This window comes from Berghia stephanieae, chromosome 2 (genome assembly GCF_034508935.2).
Source record: "Berghia stephanieae isolate SIO BIC M18660-M18661 chromosome 2, UCSD_Bste_1.3, whole genome shotgun sequence".
Lineage (NCBI taxonomy): Eukaryota > Metazoa > Mollusca > Gastropoda > Nudibranchia > Aeolidiidae > Berghia > Berghia stephanieae.
In genome coordinates this window covers 19,176,121-19,188,620 of record NC_088361.1, presented here as the reverse complement: position 1 = coordinate 19,188,620, position 12,500 = coordinate 19,176,121, and the positions used below count along the sequence as shown (strand labels likewise).

The 12,500-nt window shown below is 35.9% G+C and overlaps 1 protein-coding gene across 7 annotated transcripts in view; it reads left to right on the top strand.

Moving 5' to 3' along the window:
• LOC144964442 (protein Wnt-4-like) overlaps positions 1-12,500 on the top strand; it is a 115,966-nt gene that overhangs the window by 37,667 nt on the left and 65,799 nt on the right. For all 7 annotated transcript variants that reach the window (XM_078898699.1, XM_078898705.1, XM_078898698.1 and 4 more), the window contains exon 3: positions 1-102. This exon is cut by the window's left edge and continues 137 nt beyond it. In XM_078898699.1, the coding sequence (XP_078754825.1) occupies positions 17-102 (86 nt within the window). In that variant the 5' untranslated portion in view covers positions 1-16. The remainder of the gene's footprint in view (positions 103-12,500) is intronic.

Below are 12,500 nucleotides of genomic sequence, written 5' to 3'. Positions count from 1 at the left end.
ATGTTGTGACGTCACTATGACCGTCATGGCGTGTATCCAGAACTGGGTCACGGAAATCCTTGTCCTCATTTCTGTTCTTCAAGTGGTCCACGCATCGTGGTGGTAAGTAAATCTTTTATCTTTTGCCAAAGGATATCCACAATGCACCGCGGAATCTTTATTCTAAAAATAGATCTAATCATTTGACCTTGCCATAAGCTTTCACCAAATCGGTGGGAAGACATTATATAAAAGTAGTTAATGAAATACTATATTATATTCAATATATATATGAGTCACTCACTTATTTATGACCGAAACACATGTTTCTGTGAATTCCACGTCGTCAGTCGGCAGATAATGTCTGTAGATATATATAAATTTATATATATATATATATATATATATATATATATATATATATATATATATATATATATATATATATATATATATATATTGAAATGAGAAACTTTGATGTAATAATTAGGCTATTAAGCAAGTTGAAATATAATAGGCAACTTGGTTTATATTCTTCAAAACGTTCTTGCGACTCTTTAAACATCCATCTCTCACCTTTTGTATAAAATGTCTTCATTCAAGCCAGGAAAATGGATGAAAATTAGAGATCATAATTTCCATAAATTATCAAACATGCTTAGAGTATTGTTGTCCTTTTATTTTCCTTTTTGGGATGCAATAAAGTATTATTATTATTATTATTATTATTATTATTATTATTATTATTATTATTATTATTATTATTATTATTATTATTATCGAACGTCAGATACGCAACTTTTGGTCACGTCTATACGTAGATCTATCTTCGTAATTAGGAGTTTGCGGTTCGATGCCAAGTCAAGGAAGACTGGTTCTTCGGGATTATATTTTTTATTCTTTTATTTCGTTCTTGCTTTGTTTGATTGTCACTGTTTCATTCATAGTTTTTCAAATCTTCATCTTACAACAGTGCCTGCTCCCTGATCTCTCAAATTCACCCATCTACATATCCACTATTCTGCAATTTTGTAGTTTTGTTTGCATAATATCAACACCCTCCCCCTCCCTCATTTCTCAGTTACTATTTTAACTCTGCACTTTATTTCATCCATAACAACAACCTTTTCATCGCCCCCATCCCATTGTGTGTTGTGTTGTATACACCCCATTGTGTGTTGTGTTGTGTTGTGTACATCCCATTGTGTGTTGTGTACATCGTATTGTGTGTTTTGTTGAGCTGTGTTGTGTTGTGTTGTGTCGTGTTGTGTGTTGTGTTGTGTTGTGTTGTGTTGTGTGTTGTGTGTTGTGTGTTGTGTTGTGTTGTGTGTTGTGTTGTGATGTGTTGCGTTGTGTGTTGTGTTGTGTTGTGTTGTGTTGTGTTGTGTTGTGTTGTGTTGTGTTGTGTTGTGTGTTGTGTTGTGTTGTGTTGTGTGTTGTGTTGTGTTGTGTTGTGTTGTGTTGTATTGTGTGTTGTGTTGTGTTGTGTTGTGTTGTGTTGTGTTGTGTTGTGTTGTGTTGTGTTGTATTGTATTGTGTTGTGTTGTGTTGTGTGTTGTGTTGTGTTGTGTTGTGTTGTGTTGTGTTGTGTTGTGTGTTGTGTTGTGTTGTGTTGTGTTGTGTTGTGTTGTGTGTTTGGTTGTGATGTGTTGTGTTATGTGATGTGTTGTGTTGTGTTATGTGATGTGATGTGTTGTGTTGTGTTGTGTTGTGTGTTGTGTTGTGTTGTGTTGTGTGTTGTGTTGTGTTGTGTTGTGTTGTGTGTTGTGTTGTGTTGTGTTGTGTTGTGTGTTGTGTTGTGTTGTGTTGTGTGTAATGTTGTGTTGTGTTGTGTGTTGTTTTAGTGTTGTGTTGTGTTGTGATGTGTCGTGTGTTGTGTTGTGATGTGTTGTGTTATGTGATGTGTTGTGTTGTGTTGTGTTATGTGTTGTGTTGTGTTGTGTGTTGTGTTGTGTTGTGTTGTGTTGTGTGTTGTGTTGTGTGTTGTGTTATGTTGTGTTATGTTGTGTTGTGTTATGTTGTGTTGTGTGTTGTGTTGTGTTGTGTGTTGTGTTGTGTTGTGTTGTGTTGTGTTGTGTTGTGTTGTGTTGTGTTGTGTTGTGTGTTGTGTACCATCACTTACTCAGAGACTATAATTTGTATTTCAAATCCTCCCACACTATAAACCAGTAAAGAGCAGTACTCTGGAAAAACTCGTATTTGATAATGTGGTCAGAAAACTCGTCCTTCAAATATCGATCGATTTAAATGACCATCATCTTGGCAAAAACTCTCAAACCTAAGACCTCGCTGGTCTTCCTTGAAGTCCCAGGTTTGAGAGGTATTTTTTTCCAAGACGAGGGGCATTTAAAATCGACCCATATTTGAAGGAAGAGTTTTCTGTTCAATTTTCTAAATAGGCCTTTCTTTTTTAATTTTTCCCCCCAAAGTGCTGCAGTTAACTGGTTTAAAAAATGATTTACTCGGTACAGAGTGTTAATTCCGAGCTGTACCATTTGTCACGTTCCAAGTCACGCCTTGTAAAATACCGTATCTACTTTATTTGCCATCAACTGACAAAACACATTTTTGAAAATTTTAGTCAGGAAATTTTTACTCCAAATATCGACCCATTAAAACGATCCTCAACTCGTTCGTGTGCAAAAGGTCGCCAAGGTCACAGAACGGATACCATTTTGGAGTCTCCGTTTTGAGACTTCAAGCCGAGAAAGAGGAGCTACTAGCGTTAGCTCTCCTCTTTCTAGGCTTCAAGACAAGTTTATTTAGCGGCCATCATGTTCTGTAAATAGAATTCTGACGATTTCTGGTTAGAATGAGAGGAGGTGGTAAAATGTATTTTGTCAGGGTTTGGCTGTGATAGTAATTTGATGTTTTTGACATTTCCGTGTACTCTTTGATAATGGCAGGTCTTGACCTTCCTGACAACAAGGTCACGAGTGGTTATAATTTTATCACGTAGAGAGAGAAAATAACCTTTTTGCCAAGCTTTGTGTGAATAGCTCCATTTTTAAATCATATCGAAGTAAATTATATTGAGGTGTTTCTGTATGTGGGTTTGGGTATATGTGTGTGTGTGTGTGTGTGTGTGTGTGTCTGTGTGTGTGGGTGTAGGCGTGTTAGTGTGTATTTATAGTTTATTTAGTTTGAGTAATTGTTAAGCACCTAGAGCACTTGTCAGTGAATTAATGGGCCATTGACTATATAGATAGTATGCGCTTGGCTAAGAAGCTCACAACATTGCCATCCGGAAGTATAGCGGACCAACACACAAAACTATGTGTAACCATGATCGTTTTTAGTCAGGTTAAAACAGTTTTGTGAGAATTACTCATAAATGCGGATGGCAAAAAAACAATAACAAAGACCTGAGTGACATCATCTTCGAACTATCTATAGATAGTATAGTAGCTTGGCTAGGAAGCTCACAACATTGCCATCCTGAAGTATAACGGACCAATACACACAACTATGAGAAACCTTGAACGTAATAGTCTGGTTAATACAGTTTGAGAATTACTCATAAACGCGGATGGCAAAGAACAAACAATAGCAAAGACCGGAGTGACGTATAGATAGTATGCAGATGACGTCACTCAGGCCTTTGTTATTGTTTTTGCCATCCGCGTTTGTGAGTTGTTCTCACTAAACTGTATTAACCAGACTATAAAAGTTCATGGTTGCACAGAGTTTGTGTGTTGGTCCGTTATACTTCCGGATGGCAATGTTGTGAACTCCTTGGCCAAGCGCATTCTATCTATTCTTCCTTCTATTTATATGTATATTATATTAAGCAAGGTGAAATTATATTTTCAACTGTACTTTAAATGTACAATCCACAAGAAAACTAAACTTAAACTTCAGCTTTTATATAGCGCAATATCCACAAAAAGTGCTCAAAGCGCTTTACAAGGGGTCCCTGACCAACAGCAAAACGTAACATGTAAAACGAGACTTGTACTACAATTTTTTTTTCCGATATAGACAACGCTGTTAACGACCAGGTACTTATTATTCACCTGAGTACGGTGACAGAATGTGAGTAAAGAGCCTTTTCCAAGAACTCAACTATGAGCCGAGCGAGGCTCGAATCCAGGACCTTCCGATCCGAAAGCATGTGTCATATCACTAGACCATATAGCCGCACAGTCCACAAGAAGCCAAAGGCACCTCAAAGCCATTTTGTTTACCTCGATAATATACACAATTTTATGTGCTATTCATTGTCATCATTGATGTTGTTCAAATGGCTTTAGGCCTTGTCAGAAAGTATAGATAGTATGGGCTTGACTTAGAAGCTCATAACATTGCCATCCGGAAGTATAACGGACCAACACATAAAACTCTGTGTAACCATGAACTTTTATAGTCTGGATAATAAAGTTCAGTGAGAATTACTCATAAACGCGGATGGCAAAAAACAATAACAAAGACCAAAGTGGCGTCATCTTCATTCAATCTATAAGCCAGTTCATCGAGTTTAGGATCGTTAATTTCCACAATTTTCACTCGTTCTTTCTGTGCTCTTTGTAATCAATCTAGTGGTATGATTCTCGCCTTCGGATCGGAAGGTTCAGGGTTCGAGACCCCCTATTTGAGCGGCGCATAGTTGCGTTATTGGAAAAGGGTCTTCATTAACATTCTCTCACCGTACTCGGGTGTAAAATGAGTACCTGGCCGTTAATAGCGATGTTTGTAGATAGACTTCAGAGATTTGATCCGCCGACCATCGATCGACTCGTCACATGTAAAAACGAACCAGGAAACTGGAATTTAAATTGAAAAACATCAAAATGTGACCCTTCGTCTCAAAACGGTATTAAGTCGGGATAGTTAAGATGTTGAAAATTGAATTTATAGCCACAAATATAAAATTTGTGTTGAGTTTATATGGTTTATTGAGGAGAATGGATACCATATTTTAGGGTGCTAATGCCAACAATTAAAATTTTTGACCAGTTTAACATTTAATTCGGCTTTTAAGCATCTGATTCGTTCCGACATAATACCGTTTTGAGACGACGGGTCACAAATATGAAATTTATGATATTCCAGACCCGCCAACTACTACAGATAATTCGCAGAATTACGAAATAAATTTTAGCTCAAATCTCAGAAATTCATGAGTTTGTCAAAGTCACGTGATCTGATTGAAACTGTAAGTGGATGCCAGACTACATAATGTATGGATTTTTGTCGTGTTATCCAAATTTATTTTTTTAAATTGAGCTTTATATAGCGCAATATCCACTAAATGTGCTCAAAGCGCTTTACAAGGGGTCCCTGGTCAACAGCAACATTTAACATGCAGGACGGGACATGACGCCTGTTAGGCGATATTACAATTTTTCGGACAAAGACAATGCTGTTTAACGGCCAGGTACTCATTTTACACCTGAGTACGACGGTGAGAGAATGTGAGTAAAGAGCCTTTTCCAAGGACTCAACTATGCGCCGAGCGCGAGGCTCGAACCCAGGACCTTCCGATCGGAAAGCGAGTGTCATACCACTAGACCACATAGCCGCACAATCTTTGTGATGGTAAATTGGGGAGTAACTTGTTGATTTATATTATAGATAGTATGCGCTTGGCGAAGAAGCTCACAACATTGCCATCCGGAAGTATAACGGACCAACACACAAAACTATGTATAACCATGAACTTTTGTAGTCTATCTGGTTCGTATAAAGTTTAGTGAGAGTTGCTCATTAAGATGGATGACAAAAAAAAAAAAACAATAACAGAGACATGAGTGACGCCATCTTCGTTCTAAATTTATTTGTAACCATAGCGACTCCGGATCGGACATACTGCCCTCACTCACTGTTTTTTCCCTTCAAGAGAGGGATGACCCCCCCCCCCCCCCCCCCCCCCCCCCCCCCCCCCCCCTCTGCAGAAGTTGGATCTGTGACCTCACGGTTCGACATATTTTGATGTAGTGTACACAGTTAGAACAGATAAGATCACAACATTATGAAACCAGGGACTTGAAGTCTTATGTTCCAGTTCCAGTCAGTCGACCCACTTACAATTTTAAACTATCTGCAGGAATATGAACTCCTGCTGAAATACAATTCAATAGTCTGATGTCACGTCGCCCGGCAACGGCGGCCATCTTGGTTCTAAACAAAGAAAATCAATCCTTTTTATTATTCATGCTGGAGAGAACTTTGCATATGCCTTGTGATCAGAATGTGTAAAAGTCAAAACATGATCAGATTTATGTTGTTTTCCCCTCTGGATATGCTTTTATGCTCGCCGGAGACATATTTCATACGGGGGTCCGCCATTGTTCCGATAGTTTAGAGCCAGTGTTACTAAGTTACCATGCGTCTTTAGGAAGGAAGTGACGTTACGACTGTTGAAGAGTATTGTAAATAAACATTTTAAAATAACAAATATGTAACTATTATGGTTTTTAAAAATGTTTTTACAACAGTATTAACACGATTGAGCAGCTATGGCCTCTCAAGGCGGATGAAAATTGATAAAAGCTAGAAACGGGTGCACAAATGACCTGAATAGTGTTGAAAGCGCACAAATGACCAAAATAGTGTTGAAAGCGCACAAATGACCAAAATAGTGTTGAAAGCGCACAAATGACCAAAATAGTGTTGAAAGCGTATAAATTACCTAAATAGTGTTGAAAGCGTATAAATTACCTAAATAGTGTTGAAAGTGTTTAAATGACCTAAATAGTGTTGAAAGCGTATAAATGACCTAAATAGTGTTGAAAGCGTATAAATGACCTAAATAGTGTTGAAAGCGTATAAATGGCCTAAATAGTGTTGAAAGCGTACAAATGACCTAAATAGTGTTGAAAGCGTATAAATGGCCTAAATAGTGTTGAAAAGGAAAAGCAAAGCAGCAGGAAGTTGTATCCAAAACAAACAAGGGGAACTGCTATTTGAAGAACAACATATAGAAAGCCGATGGGTAGAATACATAGGCGAACTGTACAATGATCCAAATAGAAATGAACCACCACTGAAATTCAAAGAACCATTAAGCGGACCAAACATCACCAAAAGTGAAATTGAACATGCCATGGAACGAATGAAGGATGGTAAAGCAACAGGCCCTGATGAAATATCTGTAGAGGTATTAAAAAGCCTAGGAGATCTAGCAATTGATGAACTTCACATATTATTCAACAATATATACAATACTGGGAAAATTCCAGAAGATCTCTGTAACTCTATTTTCATAGCAATACCAAAGAAAGCAGGTGCAGTCAGATGCGAAAATTTTAGAACTATAAGTTTAATAAGTCACATCAACAAAATACTGTTGCGTATAATTATCAACAGGCTAAGGAATAAGATTAACCCCGAAATCGCAGAAGAACAATATGGATTCCAACCTGACAGAGGGACAAGGAACGCAATATACCTCCTCCGTGTTTTAAGTGAAAGAGCTATACAGGTTCAGACCCCACTATACCTCTGTTTTGTCGACTACAAAAAAGCTTTTGATAGAGTACGCCACGAAGAAATACTAAAACAACTGCACTTCATTGGCGCTGATGAGAAAGACCTCAGACTCATGCAAACATTATACTACACCCAGCAGGCATCTATCAAAATCGGAAACTCTACAGGAAATTCCATTCCTATTAAGAAAGGAGTCCGTCAAGGGTGTGTTGCCTCACCAGATCTGTTTAATCTATACCAAGAAACAATCATGAGGGGCATAAATAATATGGAAGGAATAAAAGTAGGAGGTCACAACATAAATAATATAAGATACGCAGACGATACGGTACTCATTGCAACATCAGAAATCCAACTTCAAAAGATTGTTGACAAAGTGGTAGTAGATAGTGAAGCCAAGGGAATGGAAGTGAATATCACCAAAACAGAATGCATGGTAATACAGAAAAACCCCGAAAACAACAACACCTGCAATATAACGATTCACGGCGAGCAGCTTACCAACGTAGAAAGTTTTAAATACCTAGGTTCAATAGTGACAACAGATGGAAGATGTAATCGAGACATACGAGCAAGAATAACTCAAGCCAAACAGGCCTTCATGGACCTGGGAAACATTTTGAAAAACAAACAGATGTCGTTCGGGATTAGATTCCGAGTCTTGAAGTGCTACGTGTGGCCAATCTTGTTCTACGGATGCGAAAGCTGGACTACAAATGCAGAAACACAAAAGAACATTGAAGCTTTTGAAATGTGGTGCTTGAGAAGGATGCAGAGAATATCGTATACCGCACACAAAACGAACGAAGAAGTGCTAAAACAAACATACCAACAAAGGAAACTAATGCCCTTAATAGTGGATCGACAACTATCCTTTTTCGGACACATAGTAAGGAAAGATAAGAATGAATACCTGGCAAGTTGTGGAAAAATACCTGGTAAACGCGCCCGGGGGAGACAAAGAAAAACACTCATAGACCAACTGAAGGGCTTCACCAACCTAACAATCCAAGAGCTGTTTGAAAAAGCAAGAGACAGGGAGGAATGGAGAGAGATAATTCATGCAGTATCCGAAGCCTGGACCAGGCATGGAACCTAGAAGAAGAAGAAGTGTTGAAATCGCACAAATGACCTAACTAGTGTTGAAAGCGCAGGTAAACTCCTAAAACCAAAACAAACAATCAATAGCGACTACGATTACGATATTCATCTCCTATGAACTACGATATTTATCTCCTATGAACTACGATATTTATCTCCTATGAACTACGATATTTATCTCCTATGAACTACGATATTTATCTCCTATGAACTACGATATTTATCTCCTATGAACTACGATATTTATCTCCTATGAACTACGATATTTATCTCCTATGAACTACGATATTTATCTCCTATGAACTGCGATATTATCTCCTATGAACTACGATATTTATCTCCTATGAACTACGATATTTATCTCCTATGAACTACGATATTTATCTCCTATGAACTACGATATTTATCTCCTATGAACTGCGATATTTATCTCCTATGAACTACGATATTTATCTCCTATGAACTACGATATTTATCTCATATGAACTACGATATTTATCTCTATGAACTACGATATTTATCTCCTATGAACTACGATATTTATCTCCTATGAACTACGATATTTATCTCCTATGAACTACGATATTTATCTCCTATGAACTACGATATTTATCTCCTATGAACTACGATATTTATCTCCTATGAACTACGATATTTATCTCCTATGAACTACGATATTTATCTCCTATGAACTACGATATTTATCTCCTATGAACTACGATATTTATCTCCTATGAACTACGATATTTATCTCCTATGAACTACGATATTTATCTCCTATGAACTACGATATTTATCTCCTATGAACTACGATATTTATCTCCTATTAACTACGATATTTATCTCCTATGAACTACGATATTTATCTCCTATGAACTACGATATTTATCTCCTATGAACTACGATATTTATCTCCTATGAACTACGATATTTATCTCCTATGAACTACGATATTTATCTCCTATGAACTACGATATTTATCTCCTATGAACTACGATATTTATCTCCTATGAACTACGATATTTATCTCCTATGAACTACGATATTTATCTCCTGTGAACTACGATATTTATCTCCTATGAACTACGATATTTATCTCCTATGAACTACGATATTTATCTCCTATGAACTACGATATTTATCTCCTATGAACTACGATATTTATCTCCTATGAACTACGATATTTATCTCCTATGAACTACGATATTTTCAATCGCTTAACCCTCTCCTTACCGGCCATTTTCATAATTTTCCCCAAAACACCCAACACAAAAATATATTTTTCTTACTCCAAAAGGAAAGCAACAATTACCTTTTAAACATAAAATTATCAAGCAAATTGGGCCCTACAGTTTCAATGTTTTATAGCGATAACATATAAAAAAATTATTTAAATTTTGTGATGTAAAATAGGAATCAGAATGAGAAATTATTGGTTTTATCGTAACGAATGTGACGAGTTTCCCATGGTTGGTCAGGAAAGGGTTAAGAAGGCAGTTCTGTATTTCTGTCAACTGAAGTATCTTTCTAAGACGCTGGGCCAAACACAAACAAGATAATCCTTTGTTTGTATCATAATCATTTTTTTGGGGGGAAACAAGTTGGCAAGTCCCAAACGTGTCACTAAAGATCATTAATAATTGTTATAAATTATATTATCCCCCCGTCGGAACGTTCTCGAGTCTAGAGAACAGTAAAGACGTCGTAAAGAAGTCAAAACAGCGGCGGCTCCGAGCGTCGGGCACAAAACCTTTCATGGGAGCTCTTGGCTGCTGCTGGAGGAATGCGGAGTCCAGGAGGAAGGGTGGTTGACGGATTGACACTTTTATCTACACGCTAGGAAAGCGTGGCAGCTGCCGGAGATATGGCACTGTTGTTGTTGTTGTTGTTGTTGTTGTTGTTGTTGTTGTTGTTGTTGTTGTTTTTGTTGTTGTTGTTGTTGTATAGATAGAGTCTATATAGTGTGTCTATATTATAATATTGAAGGCTGGCGTGGAAAGAATCGCCTGTAAATCACGCAGTAAACCAGTAACCTATATCCCAAGGGGGGTAGGGTAAGGGAGGGGGGGGGGGTATGTGGTTGTAAATTATGTGCATGTTTAAAGATGGAGTATAGCGTTTTGTGTGTATGTGTGTGTGTGTTTGTGTGTATGTGTGTGTTTGTATGTTTGGACTTGATAAATTATATAACATTACAAGCAATGATGATGAGATGAGATTGTCGCTATGCAAAGTTTGAGAGAAAATGGTGAAGGACTATAGACAGAATTGGTGACTTCTTGGGAATTTACAATTAATCGTCAAATGAACAGAGACTTATGAATAAATAAATAAATGACTTTATAAATAAATAGATGAATTATATATATATAATATATATATATATATATATATATATATATATATATATATATATATATATATATATATATATATAAAAGTCTGGACCCAGTAAAGTGTTAGATACTTTTCAAAATAGTATTCAAAATTTATTGTATCTAGTTCATGCAAATTTTGTGAAACACATTGACATTTGCATTGCAAATGATGGCGCTCATATTGAAGATATTATTTGAATAAAATAAACAGTGAAAATAAAACTTAATTTTAATTATATACCAAAAATATTCAACTATCCTATGTGTCCAGACTTATGGACACCCTGTATATAATAATAATAATAATAATAATAATAATAATAATAATAATAATAATAATAATAATAATAATAATAATAATAGTAATAATAATAATAATAATATTAATAATAATAATAATAATAATAGTAATAATAATAATAATAATAGTAATAATAATAATAATAATAATAATAATAATAATAATAATAATAATAATAATAATAATAATAATAATAATAATAATAATAATAATAATAATAATAATAATAATGATAATAAGCATCGAGCACTCGCGTACCTACAAGCACCCACCAACGCTCACATATTATTTATATATATATATATATATATATATATATATATATATATATATATATATATATATATGTGTGTGTGTGTGTGTGTGTGTGTGTGTGTGTGTGTGTGTGTGTGAAGACCACAGGGGAAAAACCATCAAAGTCACATTTTTCAGCTTTCGAGAAAATCAAAATTAACGTTTGGAAACCCATTGAAAACGCCACATGATAATTTTAATTGAACTGAATGTGAATTACTAAACGTAATATATTTTGACCACAAGTCAGATGCATATAAAAAACAAGATCTTGGTTGATTTTAATAACAAATTATTGTGACATTAAAACAGTAAGTGTGCGGCTATGTGGTCTAGTGGTATGACACTCGCTTTCGGATCGGAAGGTCGTGGGTTCGAGCCTTGTTCGGCGCGTAGTTGAGTCCTTGGAGAAGGCTCTTTACTCACATTCTCCCACCGTACTCAGGTGTAAAACGAGTACCTGGCCGTTAACAGCCTTGTCTTTGTCCAAACAAAAATTTGTATTATCGCCTAACAGGCGTCATGTCCCGTTCTAAATGTTACGTGTTGCTGTTGGCCAGGGACCCCTTGTAAAGCGCTTTGAGCACGTTTAGTGGATATTGCACTATATAAAAGCTCAAGTTATGTTGTTGTTTTTTTTTCTTTTTAAAGTGTCTTTCGGACTTTGATCGATTTTCCCCTGTGGCATTCATGTATTATATAACACAGCATTTATATTCAGTCTGAGTATTACTCACACCTTAACAATGTTTTTCTTCTTTTCAATGAAATTAGGACTATGTAGTTAGGATTATTATCGTTCGTGTGTAAATCTAAGTCTTATAATATTATGGTAAAAGAAATATTGAGTATTTGCAAAATATTGAATCAAATACAATATGACCCACACGCATTGAATTATTTTGCTTTTCCCCATCTTCGATAAACAACAACAACAACCAAAAATATTTTTAAAATTCAGCTTTTATATAGAGCAATATCCACTAAATGTGCATGTGATCAAAGCGCTTTACAAA